This window comes from Mobula birostris, chromosome 4, assembly GCF_030028105.1.
Source record: "Mobula birostris isolate sMobBir1 chromosome 4, sMobBir1.hap1, whole genome shotgun sequence".
In the NCBI taxonomy this organism is placed as follows: domain Eukaryota; kingdom Metazoa; phylum Chordata; class Chondrichthyes; order Myliobatiformes; family Myliobatidae; genus Mobula; species Mobula birostris.
Window position 1 is genome coordinate 162,874,306 of NC_092373.1, and position 16,573 is coordinate 162,890,878.

At 39.2% G+C, this 16,573-nt stretch overlaps 1 protein-coding gene across 4 annotated transcripts in view; it reads right to left on the bottom strand.

The window, feature by feature from the left end:
* The window catches only part of wrn (WRN RecQ like helicase), a 161,537-nt gene that overhangs the window by 69,497 nt on the left and 75,467 nt on the right, over positions 1-16,573 (bottom strand). For all 4 annotated transcript variants that reach the window (XM_072256371.1, XM_072256372.1, XM_072256370.1 and 1 more), the window contains 3 exons: positions 15,796-15,983; positions 15,513-15,687; positions 12,692-12,873 (listed from right to left, as the gene is read on the bottom strand). In XM_072256371.1, coding sequence (XP_072112472.1) covers positions 12,692-12,873; positions 15,513-15,687; positions 15,796-15,983 — 545 coding nt within the window. The remainder of the gene's footprint in view (positions 1-12,691; positions 12,874-15,512; positions 15,688-15,795; positions 15,984-16,573) is intronic.

The following is a 16,573-nucleotide window of genomic DNA, read 5'->3' on the forward strand; positions in this document are numbered from 1 at the left end:
GAGGAGAGTTTCTAATTAAATGTGCAAGCAGTTCAATAGATATATTAAAAATTAAAGGAGACAAAGGGTCCCCTTGTTGTGTGCCCCCTCCTATGTCAAATAACTCTGAGAAACGTCCTCACACACATACCCAGGCTGAAGGATTAGCACACAGTGTTTGAATCATATTGATAAATTTATCGCCGAACTTAAATTCTTTTAAAATTCTCCAAAGATATGGCTATTCAAGACAATTGGAACGCTTTTTCAGCATCTAGAAATAGCAGGCCACAGGCAGGCAGGATTTTATGTGTTGCACTCAGTATGTGTAAGAGCCGGGGAATATTATCAGATGTGAGACACCCCCTGATAAAGCCCGTTTGATCTGGGCTAGTTATTTTCCTAACTACTGTCTCAAGTCTACTGGCTAAGACTTTGGAAAATATCTTGAGGTCGGCATTTATCAAGGAGATTGGACGGTAATTGGCACATTCCAAGGGGTCCTTACCGGGCTTAGGTATAACTGTGATCAGGACTGTGTTTAGATCTCTGTGGAAAGTGCCATTTCCAAAAGCATAACTTAATGCTTCTAACCATACTGGTCCAAGAATATCCCAAAGTGCTAGGTAAAGTTTCACAGATATGCCATCTATACCTGGCGTACGGTCCTTATTTGTAGCTTTGACTGCTTTAAGTAGTTCATCCAGTGTAATAGGAGAGTCTAGAGTTTTGGAGTCCTCTAGTGCCAACACAGGGGGGTCTAATCCACTAAAAAAATCTGTAAAGTCATTCTCAGAAGGAACTGAGCCACTTATATACAGTTCTTCAAAGTAATTCTTGAATGTCTCGTTTATTTCCTCTGTTGAAGATACTACTCCACGTATAGCACATCTAATCCCTAGTATGGACCTTTTAGCTTCCTGTTGTTTGAGCGTTAGTGCTAAAAGATAGCTCGGTCTGCTGCCTTCTGCATAATACTTATGTTTGGTTATATGGATCATATATTTTGCCCTGCTTCTTAATAAATCATTTAATTCTGCTTGTTTTGTTTTGAGCTTGTTTTCTTTTGTTATGGTGTATCTCCTTTTGAGACCATTCTCCAAAACCTTACATTGTTCTAGGGTGGAAATCTTTTGAATCTGGCTTTTATGTAGATGAGAACTTCCCCTGAATCTGTTGTTGTAAGTTGGTGGTGGAGCCCTGAGTTATCCCCTTCCCAACCCCCCATCACCCCTCACATTCAACCCTTTACTTTGTAACATCTGTGAGTGTCACTTAGCAATGTCAGACACTGAACAATAACCGCACCCCTCTAGCACCAACAAATTAGAAAGGCAAAGCAGTTCTCATAGACAATCATATCAAAGAGACAAGGAAAAAAAACCTGGACAAACCCATTAACCTATATAATTAAAACCATTTCCATCTCAAATATAATATAAAACGGTGGGAGGAGAGAGAGTAGCGTGCCGCGCGTGCGCAGCCCTCCAATGAAAAGTGATATCGTATCTGTTAAATAGGGGCCGTGGACAATTCTGATTTGATGGAGATGGACGTGAAAGCACAGAGGAACATCTGGAAAAATTTCTGAAACGCTTATTTGCTGCTGTCGTTACTGCGCGGTCGGGAATCTTTTGGAGGGAAGGCCTTAAAATCCCCAGCCTTGCCTGCTTTTGGCAACCGAGAAGGAGGTCGAATCATTCGGATAGAGATGGCGCTCAGTACTCGGTGTCAGAGAGCTGATCAGAGCTCGAAGTTTTCGGATGACTCAGAGTTGGACCATGTCGTGTATGGCAGGGAGAGTTTTTCTTCCTTCTCTCCGTCTGCGTGAGATATGGGACATTTGAGAGACTTTGAACTTTTACTGTGTTCATGGACTTCTTCAGCAAGTTATGGTATTGTTGCACTGTTGTAACTATATGTTATAATTATGTGTTTTTGTTAGTTTTTTTCAGTCTTGGTCTGTCCTGTGTTTTATGATATCACACCGGAGGAAAAATTGTATCATTTCTTAATGCATGCATTACTGCTGCACGAAGACATACCCGATCAAAACTTTTCCATGGATGGCTTCCAGACCGTTCGGGAACCGTTCGCAATGAGAGCGGTAAGCATAAAGGAGTTGGGGGCTTGCTGTTCTGGTTAACAACGGATGGTGCAATCCTGGTCATATTACGATTGAGAAACGTGTCTGTAGACCGGATATTGAACTTTCTGATGTTGGACTCCGGCCATATTCCACCGAGATACAACACTGGGCGTTACGGGAGGTTGTTCCTGCCTGTGGCCGTTGAACTTTGCAGCTCCTCCCGTGGAGGGTCAGACACCCTGAGCCAATAGGCTGGTACTGGACTTATTTCCATCTGGCATAGTTTGTATATTGTTGTTTGATTGTTTGTGGTTTTTGTATTGCTATATTTATGCTCTATTCTTGGTTGGTGCGGTTGTAACAAAACCCAATTTCCCTCGGGATCAATAAAGTATATCTATCTATCCACTAAATGACAATAAAAGAGGACTGCGTGTCTTCATAATCTGAAAAATATACCACATAATCAAGACCCCAACAGCTCTCTTGCGAGAAACTGTTGCTTTAATAGACCGTCGCTTCGCGATGGCGCCAATGACTTCTTATCTGGAGCCCAGGAACATAAACAAGTCTACTGGAGACATAACCTGAAATGAACATGTACAACTGAAGTTATTCAGAACAAACTGCTGTTTTTAAGCTTCATTCTTCATGAAGTATGACATTTGGATATATTGAGTATCACCTTAGAAAGTAAAAGATAAAAAGTATAAATCTAGGCAGACTTATATCACCTTACCATGTTGTCCTTGTACTAACAAGTTAACTGAGCCATTACCTTAAAACTCTGACCTGCAAAAGTCAGAGACAAATTGGCCCCTTAATTAACTAAATACAAAAGTGCAACGAATGACTTTCCAATAAAAGAATAATCAGAAAACTTCACACCTAGGACGTTAACTTGGAGTGCCTGTTAGGTTGCGCATACAGGCTGGTCTGAGCTCTTAATGCAGTTCTATCTCCTCCCGAGGAGCATGTGGACTTTGCCCAGGGTCTTCTTCCATATCTCCCAGCACCGATGATTTCAGAGCTTCTTTCGCTTCCTCTGCCGAGTTAAATGACATCTTCATGCCCTTGATATTCACTCTCAAAATCGCCGGGTATATGAGGAACGAGTCGATCCCCTTCTGTCCAAGCTTAGTGTGGATCTCCTTGTATCCCTGCCATTCCTGCATTGTGCTGGGGCTGTAGTCGGCGAAGAACTGCAGCTGGGTGCCATCCAGGAGAGTAGGTTTGGCTTTCCTCGCGCCCTCCAGGATAGCCTGCTGGTCGGTGTACCGTAGAAGCCCAAAAACCATGGTTCATAGTCTTGAGGTGTTGTTGGAAAAGATCCTATGTGCTCTACCAATCTCCAATGGAGTGCTGTGGGAATTCTTGAGCGCTGGAATCCAATTAGGCAGCATCTCCTGGAGGTAACCTCTTGGATCGTCACCCTCAGCGCCCGTCGGTAAGTTGACCAGCCGCACATTGTTTCTCCTGGATCTGTCCTTCAAATTGTTTAACTTCTCTTAGTCACCTCCGCAAGACAGGAGTTAGTAACTTACTCATTCATGTGTAAGCAAACCTGAATGTTGTCTATTTTATTGAAGACCGTGCTAAATTTTTTAGCATGAATGTCCACTTGTTCCTATAACGACCGGAGAATGTTGCCATTCTCCGCCATATGCTTCTGTATGGGGTCGAGAGCCTTTTCCAGTGACTCCTTTAGCATGTGGGCTACGGTTTCTTGCAGCGATTCCATCTCTGTTGCTATTGTTTGCTTAATTAGCATAGATATTTCCTCAAATGAATCGCTAGCTTGGTGTCGTCTGCTGGTATCTTGTTTCCTGGTTGAATTTGGATCTTTTTTTGAGGTCATGTCTTTGGTTAGATCTTTCTCCAACTCAACCTTGTATTAAGACCGTCTATGAGCCCTAAAGAACTTGAAAAAGGAGGGTTATATGTCAGCGCTCAGTGCTGTGCTGCCATCTTGCCTCGTGCCTCACCAGAAGTCCTTCAGTCTGAGCCTCTTGAGGTAGTCCATTGTGGATTTTCAGATGTGTTTAGGATCATTTTGTTGTGGAAGCCATCCTCTTTTCACCTTCAGCATTTTTATAGATGGTGTGATGTTTGCTTCCAGAATTTGCTGGTATTTAATTGAATTCATTCTTCCCTCTACCAGTGAAACGTTCCCCACGCTATTGACTGCAACACAAGCCCAAAGCATGATCGATCCACCTCCATGCTTAACAGTTGGAGAGGTGTTCTTTTCATGAAATTCTGCACCCTTTTTTCTCCAAACATATCTTTGCTCATTGCGGCCAAAAAGTTCTATTTTAACTTCATCAGTCCACAGGACTTGCTTCCAAAATGCATCAGGCTTGCTTAGATGTTCCTTTGCAAACTTCTGACACTGAATTTTGTAGTGAGGACGCAGGAAAGGTTTTCTTCTGATGACTCTTCCATAAAGGTCATATTTATGCAGGTGTCACTACACAGTAGAACAGTGCACCACCACTCCAGAGTCTGCTAAATCTTCCTGAAGGTCACTTGGAGTCAAACGGGGGTTTTGATTTGCCTTTATAGCAATCCTACGAGCAGTTCTCTCGGAAAGTTTTCTTGGTCTTCCAGACCTCAACTTGACCTCCACCGTTCCTGTTAACTGCCACTTCTTAATTACATTACGAACTGAGGAAACAGCTACCTGAAAATGCTTTGCCATCTTCTTACAGCCTTCTCCTGCTTTGTGGGCATCATTTATTTTAATTTTCAGAGTGCTAGGCAGCTGCTTAGAGGAGCCCATTTCTGCTAATTGTTGGGACAAGGTTTGAGGAGTCTGGGTATTTATAAAGCTTTGAAATTTGCATCACCTGGCCTTTCCTAACGATGATTGTGAACAAGCCATAGCCCTAACAAGCTACTTAAGGTCTGAGACATTGGTAAAGGTTATTTGAGAGCTCAAATCTCGAGGGACTTCCGGGTCATCAAGGGAATGGCGGCGTAAGGAAAAGGTCTCTTGACAAAAAAGAAGGTAAACTGCCCCAAAATCGAATTTAGACAAATACTTAAGATTGCATAACTATATTAATAAAAGGGGCAAGGATGATGTCTAAGCACAAGATTAAAAAGTCCGCTCCGAAGACTGATAAACATAAAGAGACGCAGCAAGGCGACGGGCCTAGCTCCCCCACAGCAAGCCAGGACGGAGATAACGAGGGGGAATCGGTGACTCTGTCTTTGATTCTCGGAGAGATTCGCGAGTTCCGACAAGATAACAGCAAACAGCTGGAAGATACTAAAGGAGAAATAGTAAAAACTAACTCGCAGATAGATGAAGCTGAAGCGAGGATTGTTGGAATTGAAGCGAAGCTACAAAACGCCAAGGAAGTGATAGCAGAAATGCTGAAGCTGAAAGACCAGCTCCAGTGGAAACTAATAGATCAAGAAGGCCGCTCAAGAAGGGAAGATGTGAGGATTTACGGAGTTCCCGAAGGAACCGAAGGTAAACCCGGATTGATGATTCCCTTCGTGGAGAAGCTGCTTAGAGAGAACCTTGATATACCGGCCGCAAAAGACCTACAGATAGAAAGAGCTCACCGCGCGTTGGCACCACAGCCTCCGGCAGGCGCCCAGCCCAGATCGATTCTGGTCAGATTTCTCAGTTACAGAACGAAAGAAGAGGTGCTTAACAGGGCATGGCAAAATAAAGGTTTCATGTGGAACAACTGTAAAATCAGTTTAGACCACGACTACGCACCGGGGATTCTTGCCAGACGGAAGGAATATACGGAAACACGGAGAGTCCTGAAGGAAAACAACATCAGATTCCAGACCCTGTATCCAGCTCGGCTGACAGTCTTTTACAACGAAGGGACAAAAACTTACACTACGGTGGAGGAGGCAACGTCGGACTTGGCGTACCGGGGACTACCTATTAAAGTTATCACCCAACCGGAGTCGCTACTGGAGAGGATTCGGCAGAAGTCGTGGCAGTTAGTGGGGCTAGGACGCTCCACTTGAACCAGAGTGTCAAACTACAAGGAAAAGCTGCAAATATTCAGACACGAATGTACAGAGAATACAGATTAATTAAGAGAAATGACTGAAAAGAGTAAATCGGACTTAAAGGTAAAATGAAAACTGGTAACTGAAAATAAACTAGGCAGAATAACTTGAATGATAGCAATATGGTCGAGACATAAATAGGAGAAAATTCTCTATGATTATTCAAACTGCTGAGGGCCCTCTAACACAGGGTGAAGATAGAGGTTATCCCTCTGAACTGAGGCGGGTCGGTGCTCAGGCCTCACTGTGGGAAGTCGGAAAAAATTTTCAAATGTTACACGTTCAAGAATGTCTAGGGTGTGGTTATATGTCTTGGTTTACTGTTGAGAAGGGATTGCTTACTGTTTGGTTAGAAAAGGAGAGTGTTTTTTTTCTACTAGAGAAAAATGCAAACTGAATTGGTAAAAATAATTTCCTATAATGTTAATGGGATTTTGAATCCAATTAAAAGAAATAAGATTATGTCTAAATTGAAAAAAGAGAGGGCACAAATAGCTTTTCTCCAGGAAACACATATGAGCCAATCTGAACATGGAAAATTAAAAAGAATGGGCTTTAAGCATTTATTTTATTCATCATATAAATTGAGTCACAAAAGAGGGGTAGTTACTTTAATATCAAGTACTCTTAATTTTGAACATATCTCAGAGACTAAAGAAGGACGGTTTGTAAAAATCACAGGAAGAATAGAAGGTACAGAAATAACATTGCTGAATGTTTATGCTCCTCCAGGTTGTGAATGGTCATTTTATAGACACATTTTTGACCTAATGGTCAGTTCTCAAGGGGTAGTAATTTGTGGAGGAGATTTTAATATTAGATTAAATCCTGTATTAGATTCTTCAAGAATAGCTACTCAGAATAAACCTCTGACTCGGAAAATGAATTCATTGATGGAAGAGTTGGGAATTATAGATGTCTGGAGGGAATTACACCCTACTAGTAAAGATTATACACATTACTCTTTCCCTCATTCAGCCTATTCAAGGATAGACTATTTCTTTATCTTTAATACAGATAGACTCAGGATAAAAAACTGTAATATTGCAACAATTGATCTGTCAGATCATAGCCCAGTCTCTATGTCTCTAATCCTGGAAAGGAAAATGAGGAAAACACTATGGAGGCTAAACTCACATATACTCAATAACCCAAAGGTAATGGAGAGATTAAGGGGAGAAATCAAAGAATATCTAGACCTTAATGACACGGGAGAAACATCACCAGTGATCTTATGGGATACATTGAAAGCTGTACTAAGAGGGAAAATTATTTCCATTACCACTCACATGAAAAAAATCAATGCACAAAAATTAGCAGACCTTCACGGAAAATTAAAACAACTTCAAGTTGTAGATAGCAACAAAAGTAATTCAAATCGAAAACAGGAAATTAGGAAATTGCAAAGTGAAATTGACGATATTTATATGTTGGAAACTCAAAGAAATTTTCTTTACCTGAGACAAAAGAATTATGAAGTAGGAGGTAAATCAGCTAGATTATTAGCATATAAATCACGAAAACAACAAGCAAACAATACAATTCATAAAATAAAGAATCCAAAGACAAAGCTTGTGGAGAGTACAATAGGGAAAATTCAAGAGAGTTTTGAAACATATTATCGAGAGCTGTACTCCCAACCCCGGGCCCCCAATGAGCCCTATACAGACAGTGTATTGAATTTTTTAGATCTACCTAAACTTACAGATTTACAAAATGAAAGTTTATTAGAACCAGTAACTGTCAAAGAACTGAACATGGCCATCTCTAGGTTAAAGGCTGGAAAGTCCCCGGGTTCTGATGGGTTTACCTCAGAGTGGTACAAGTCCCTGAAGACACAGTTAGCCCCATTACTACTTAACACCTTTAATTGGATCTTGCAGAGAGGAGAAACTCCACCTTCCTGGAGAGAAGCGATTATTTCAGTTATTCCTAAAGAGGGTAAAGATAAACTAGAATGTGGCAATTATCGGCCAATTAGTGTTCTTAATTTAGATTACAAACTATTTACATCTATATTAGCGCGCAGATTAGAAAAGCTTTTACCTGGCCTAATCCACTTAGACCAGACTGGATTTATTCAACAAAGACAAACACAGGACAATATAAGGAGAACTCTGCACATATTAGAACAGGTTAATAAGAACGAGACAGAGACAATGGTAGTAGGATTGGACGCTGAGAAAGCTTTTGATTCGGTTAGTTGGGCATTCCTATACAGAGTGTTAGGAAGATTTGGCTTTCAAGAAAAGTTTATTAAAGTAATTCAGACTCTATATGACAGCCCTACAGCCCTAATTAAGATAAATGGGGACCTCTCTGACTCCTTCATCTTAGAGAGAGGCACTAGACAGGGATGCCCAATTTCTCCTCTCCTTTTTGCGCTATATATTGAACCGCTTGCCCAACTAATAAGACAGAGCGAAATCGTAAGAGGTATCAAGGTGGCAGGGATTGAACAGAAAGTGGCGTTATTCGCAGATGATGTTTTGGTCTATCTGAGTGAACCAGAAAAATCATTTATAGGATTGTTTACACTGTTGGATGACTTTGGGAAAATATCAGGTTATAAAATAAATGTAAAGAAAACGCAGGTTATGTCCCTAAATTATACACCATCCAAAAAATTGCAGGATACATACGATCTTAAGTGGAAAGCTAAATCATTAAAATATTTAGGAATAACCCTGCCGAAGGATCTTTCAACACTGTCACAGGTAAATTATGGGCCATTAATCTCAGAGATAAAAGCAGATATGCATAGATGGAATCTTATCCCCTTTTTAAGTTTAAATTCAAGGATAAATACTATAAAAATGAATATCCTTCCTCGGTTATTGTATCTTTTCCGTACTTTATAGGTGGAGGTGGATGATAATCAATCCAGGGAATGGGATTTCCCGCTTCATTTGGCAAGGAAAGAAACCTAGAATTTGATATAACACCTTACAGTTAGGGAAGGAAGGAGGAGGTATGGTTCTTCCTTGCCTGAGAAATTATTTTTATGCCTCACAGATAATCCCTCTGTTATATTGGTGTAATAGGGAATATAAGGCTAGATGGAAGGAAATAGAATTTGGATCAGTTGACAGTTTTCCTCTACAGGCCTCAATAGCTGACAAAGGATTGATGGCCCAGTTGGAAAAATTTAAAAACAGTTGGATAAATCTTACATTAAAAGTATGGCAGAAGGTGGTTAATTCATGTGGAATTAATAACATGTTAAAACTCTTTAGATGGTGTGCATATGATACCGAATTCCTTCCCAACAGAGGAGATAAAAGATTTGAGCTATGGATAAAGAAAGGTCTTACAACCTACCTCTCATTTATAGATAAAAGAGTATTACAAAGTTTCCAAATCCTGCAGGGCAAACATGGCCTAGAACACAATGACTTTTTTAGGTACCTTCAAGTACGAAACTATGTTAACCAGAGTTGTAGATATACAGACCTATCAACAGTAGAATTAGAATTTTTCAAGATTCTGAATTCCGCTTGTAGTTCAATACCTAGTAAATCAGTTTCTCGATTATATAATGCACTCTCCCATGCTAAAAATGTAAATACACTGTATATTAAAGAGAAGTGGGAGAAAGAAGCGGGGTTGGTACTTTCAGAGGAGGCTTGGGGGAAAATCTGCAGCTTTCAATGGTCCTCGACTAATTCTTTGACTTGGAGAGAACATTGTTGGAAAAATATTATAAGATACTTCAAGACCCCATATCAGGAAAAATATAAAGATACAAACGTGACGTGTTGGAGAAGGTGCAGCTCCAAGGAGGCAAATCATTTTCATATTTTCTGGGATTGCCCTAAATTAAGTCTATACTGGGAAGGTATTCATAGAACATTAGTTAAGGTACTTAGGTCCCAGATACCTCTGAACTTTGAGACGCTCTATTTGGGGCATGTATTGTTTCTTGAACAGAAGGAAGATATAAAGTTGCTGCAGGCCCTCTTAGCAGCAAGTAAGAAATCAATCACTAGAAAGTGGCTAAATCCAATACCACCTACATTAGAAGATTGGCATGAAATTATCTTGGAAATATTTAACATGGAAAAGTTGATTTGCTCCCTGAGAATTCAAAAAGAAAAATGTTATCAAATCTGGAATAAATGGATTGAATATATAATCCCAATGCGAGCAGACTTTAGATGACTCTCCTAATGATTTATACTGTTCTTCTCATCAACACAGTAATATTGCTAACGTAAGCACCTCTAGTCTAAATGTCCTTTTTTTTTGTTTTCTTTTGGAAAATAGAGAATTAACACAAGTAAAGGGAAAGATTTGGGAAAGGGATAAAAAATGAAAAAATTAAGTAAATAAGTACATAGGGATTGGATAATTACGTCTGCGGGCAGGAGCAAGCATGAACAAATTAGGATATAAACACCTACAATGGTTGTTACATAGGCTTACATACAACATTTTGGACCAGTGGAAATGGTCCAGAAGAGTTATATGGAAACTATTATTACCATTTTTCTTAACAACTAATACCATTACTTAGCCTAATAGATTAGAATTACCACAGTACATAATTATCTATTTAAGTGTCTAATTTTCTTTTATATCATCTCAATGTGTACTTAAGAATGTATAAATAATTATAGTTTTATACATATAAAAAAATGGAAAAGGAGAGCTCAAATCTCTTGGGGTGCCAAACTTTTGCATGGTGCTCCTTTCCTTTTTTTCACTCTAAAATTGTACAAAACAAAAATAATACACTAATCTTGCTTAAAGTGTTAAAAAGAACGTTTCATCTTTAATTCTATGACTTTTGGATATCAGTTCATCTTCGACTCACTTAATTATTCACAGTAACAGAAATTTTGACCAAGGGAGCCCAAACTTTTGCATGCCACTGTAAGTGGGCTATGCCACCTACTATCCATAGACCGGCAAGAGTTTACTAAGGGATACCTTTTTTTCACTATTGTTTAGTAAAATATACCTTTATTTTTACTATTGTTTTGTAAATAACTCAAAATTCAATATAGGGTTACAAAGGTTTCTAATAATTTTTATGATTAGTTTATTTTCATATAAACTATGGTGTCATGAAAGCACTTCTGCACATAAAGCTCTGAGTAAAAGTATTCATGGTAATAAATACAAGAGCATAGAGAACTGGGACATGAATCTAAAGGGCACACAACAGGGCCCCAGTGAGTTTAAAAGGAGCATGGGAAATGGGATCCCAGTCAGTTGAATGGAAGTGCTGTGAGTTTAAAGAGAGCAATAAGAAGAAAGGCCTGTATCAGGATTTCCAAACAATGGACTGGCCAATTATTGGAGTTTTCCTGTAGTTCAAACTTGGGCTCTACAATTCAGCCTTTTTCTCAGATGATCATCCAAGACTCCTAACTGATTCTAAATAATGACCCCTATAGGATAATACATACAGATGGACCTGAGGCGAGATTAAGATCCCTTTCTTGATTCGTTAATGAAAAATAGTCAAATGGTGCAGGACCAGAGGGCTGCTGGTAATTCTGGGGTCTTAAACTAAGTAACAGGCTGTGTCTTAAGTAATCACAACTAACTGTTCATACAGTAAACTACCAGAACCAGATTTACTATCACTGCCTGATATGACATGAAAATCATTGTTTTGTAGCAAAATTACAATGCAACTACATAAAATTAGTATAGACTGCAAAATATAATAAATTGAGGAGAAAAAGGAATAATAAAGCAGTGTTCACAGACAGTTGAGAAATTTGATGGTGGAGGGTAAGGTGCCGTACCTGAGTCTTTGGGTGTGGGTTTCCAGGCTCCTGTACCTCCTCAAACGCTTAAAGTCGAGGCACTGGAATGCCTTCTTCATGAATGCATTTGTGATGGGCCCAGGACAGATACTCCAAGATGCTGACATCCAGGAACTTACAAACTGCTCACCTTATTACTTCATATGTTCTTTGCAAAGGAGTTCACTTTGGAGGGATTTTTAAAACTGATCACCACCCTAAGAATGGAGTTGGAAACTCGCTAAGGTACAGACAACTATGAAGAGGGAAGGACAAATTAATTCCACGCTATCTTTAAATGTAATTAATTGGTTGCAAAAACTATTTAATTTCACTGGATGAATTGTCCTCAGTAATAGTGTCTACCCGACTTGCAGTTACCAGACAGGAGGTACAGTAGCCTGAAGTCCAACACCACCAGTTTCAAGAACAGCTACTCTTTATCAACCATTTTGTTCTTGAACCAACCTGCACAACCCTAATCTCTACATCAGTAAAGCAATAATATATCTATTTTGCACTGCAGTGAACTTTCTGTATTTTTGTTCTAATTATGTTCTCTCTTGTATAATTGATGTCTTGTGAATGCTTTGTGCTTGTGCAAGTTAGTTTTAAAAAGCACCTGTCCTTACAAGTACATGTACTTGTGCATATGACAATAAAATCAATTTTAAAAACGTTAGAAAACTAACTTTTGCCATTGAGAAAAATCGCATTAAGTCAAAAAAAAGAGCATTCCCTCTGACCATGCTGTGCACTTCCCTTTTCTAGTACCAACAAACACCACCTATTCACCTGAAACAAAAGTAAGCTTTCATACCTGTTTAACACCATGTCAGCATGACTCCATAAGACGTGACAACTACTGGGCAAACCATCCCGGCCAGCTCTCCCAATTTCTTGATAGTATGATTCCATTTCTTTAGGAGCTCCATAATGAATAACTTTACGAATATCAGGCTTGTTAATTCCCAAGCCAAAAGCAATGGTAGCTACAACACACTGGCCAAATAAAAGATGTCTGCATGAAAATATGAACCACCAAATTCGAACCGCTTCAAACATATATAAATAAATGGTGAGAATTTAACAATGACACATAATTTGCTCTCGAAATAATTGTGAGAACGATCATTCATGTTCAAATGTTAAAGCAAATCCAGCCAAGACTAACTTAAAGTTAAACATGGAGACCAAAAGGACTTTTTTTTCAAATCAGAGATCATTTGCTATCTAGCCTATCAATTCAATACTTTGAAAAGCATAAAGTTGCTATATTTGTATTTTAAATCTAACCTAAATTTGTGGCAGGGAAATTTTATAAAGCCTTTTCAATCAAACCAGCTTTTCAACAGGGCTTGAGAGCAAATTAGTATTAAGCATTATTTCTTGCACCGTACATTTACTGTAAGTGGACTCTCATTCCTGCATGTCATAATTGTTGAATAAAACTACAAAAGCTTGGCTACTTGACTAGAGTCCAAAAGAACAAATCTTCACATGCCCAGGTCATGTGCACATTTTCATGAAACATCCAGGTTTGGATAAGGTTAAAATATTCCTGTGCTGATGGACTCATATTGCCAGAATAACGTGTCTGTATGAGAAGATAGAGTAAGGAGGATGAGAAGAGAAATGCTGAAGATAGTGAGGTCAGGAAAGGAGGAGATGATGGCAAAGCAGGGATGGCTGAAGTTTCTGGGAATAGTTCAGAAGGCTCCGGGTAGATATGTCCAAAAAAGAAATTGTTCTCAGATGGCAGGGGTAGGCAACCGTGGCTGACAAGGGAAATTAAGGGCTGCATAAAGCCAGGAAAGGGCATACAAGGTAGCAAAAGTGACTGGGAAGTTGGATGATTGGGAAGCTTTTAAAATCCAACAAAAAGCAATAAGGAGGGAAAAGATGAAATATGAGGACAAACTAGCCAACAGTATAAAGCAGGATACCAGAAGTTTTTCCAGTTATATAAAGAATAAAAGGGAGGTGAGAGTTGATGTTGGACCTTTGGAAAAAGATGCTGGTGAGATAGTAATGGGGACAAGAAATGGTAGATGAACTTAATGCGTACTTTGCATCTTGCTTCACTGTGGAAGACACTAGCAGTGTGCCAGAGGTCCACAAGTGTCAGGGAGAAAAAGCGAGTGCCATTGTTACTGCAAAGGAAAACGCGCTAGGCAAACTCAAAAGTCTTAAGGTGGATAAATCATCTGGACTAGCTGGACTACATTCCAGATTCCTGAGAGAGGCTGCTGAAGAGATAACGGATGCATTGGTCATGATCTTTCAAGAATCATTTGATTCTGACAAGGTCCCGGAGGACTGGAACATTGCAAGTGTCACTCCACGCTTTAAGAAGGGAGGAAGGCAAAAGAAAGAAAATTATAAGCCAGTTAACCCAACCTCAGTGGTTTGTAAAGTGTTGGAGTCTATTATTAAAAATGAGGTTTCGGGGTAGGGGGACTAATGATAAAATAAGTCAAAGTCAGCATGGTTTCTGTAAAGGGAAATCTTGCCTGACAAATCTGTTATGGAGATGAATGGGATCCAGGATCAGCCATGATGGAATGGCAGAGCAGACTTGATGGGCTGAATGGCCTAATTCTGTCTCTATGTCTTATGCAGGGGAAGAAATATTGAAAACAGGAAGTCAGGATATATAATTTACCAAATCTTCAGACAAGGCAGATATTAAATTTAAGATTTAAACACTTTTCTGCCCACATCTATTCTCGTCCAATTCAATTGTTCTGGTCCTCTTTAGTTTCCTTTTTATATTAAAAAGTAGAGGCGGTTACATGCACCATCAAACAAATTATGGTACATTATCAAGTCTTAATATTTTGATGACAAGTTATTTCATGTGTGAGCACTTCAGACTTGTTACTGTACATTGGGTTAAACGTCCTCTTCTCACTTCTATGAGATTTTCCAATCAGTCATGCAGCAACAACACAACTAGTGCAATACATATACTACTCTTAGCCCTGAGGTCAAGGAACTTTGTGGTGGAAGATGGGTGTTAAAATTGAAGAAACAAGGAAAATGACACTCAACCACTAACCTCCAAATTTTAATTGGGGCAGACTGAATGATGGGATACTAATTCATTTCCAGTGGTTTAAAGTACCTTTTAAGTTTTTACGCCTTTTTTTCTCCAAATTATTTAGCAATCAAACTATTTTTAAATATCTCAGATGTATCCAATAATAGTTCAAATGAGCATTTGGCATTTGTACCACTATATCAGGATGTCCAGAAATGAGAATCTTATGATCTGCTGTCTGAAGCTTGTCACTCATAATACAGCGTCCAACCAGATCTCTAAATCAATTGATCACACAGAGCAGTACAAGGTAAGAACAATCACAGAAAAGACATGAAGTGTTGGGAGTGAGTTTGGGAGTGCAGGCAGCAAGCCAAATCTGGCCAAATCTGTTTTGTGATCATAAGTAGAGTACTATTTCTTACACCAATCTATTACTTATGGTAATACCATTCAGTCTTTTGTTAATTAAACAGTAATGCACAAAACTGGAGTAGTATATATTAAAAATATTGACCAATTTCAGTCTACTATTCTACATGTCATTCATTACTCACCCAACCATGGTAATTTAAACAGGAACCAAAATATTTCAGACCTGAATTTCGTCCCTCATGAACTTGTGGTGCACCTCTCTCCTGGCCTTGATGCCCATGCCTGCATGGTACGTGCCACAAATGACATTCAGCTGTGACAATTCTCCAGACACTAATTCTGTAGCTTTCCTGGATGGGCAGTAAATTATAGTAGGTCCTTCAAACTCAAAGGAGAACCTATAATTCAAGAGACAATATGCCTTCACAAAGCTACAAACCACACTGCATTAGATAATAAACTGCAGATGAGTGTAATTTTCTGCATGTTCATCAGTCAATACATACTCGTCCCTTTTGATTAAAAACTGCTTTAAGTCTTGTTTAATATCTGTAGATTTACAACCAACTTCTAAGTACAAGTTTGGCCGATCAAAGGTCGTGCAGACAACCCGAGGATTCTTCAGCTTCAGATTCTCTATGATGTCATTTCTGATTGAAGGACTGGCGGTGGCAGTTAAGGCAACAACTGGAACCTAACGTCATAAATAACAATAACAAAGTTAAAGTTGCATCAGACATTGGCATTTACTTTTCACTTTTATCTATTTAGCTCAGTAAATATTGTGTGGAGAAAAGGAGGCTTAGGAGTGTTGATGGAAGTGAAAATCCACTATAGTGGAAGGAGAAACATTTAAGAGGTACCTGGATAAGCACAAAAACCCACACCTAAAAGGCAATGGACGGAGTGCTGGGAAATGGGAATTTTGGACAGCAATGATGACAATGGATTGAATGGTGCCTGTGGTGTAACTTTCTACAAGTAAGTAGATGACCCAATCAAGGCTTTATTATTAGTCATTCTGAATCTCTCTGAGGACATTAAGTAGCAACAACACAGCAAGGTGCAGAAGTCACTTATAACCTATATCAGATAGTGGTGGCAGGTTGTTCTTTTGAAGGATATTAGTGAATCACTTGGAGGTTGTTGATAAAATCCACAAGTCATTTTTATTATGCTACCAGCAAAATTTTATATTTTGCCATAATTGGATTCAAATTTAATCATCTAACGACAAAATCATGGGCAAGCTGCTTTCAATAATTACAAAGGCTATGTTGGTAA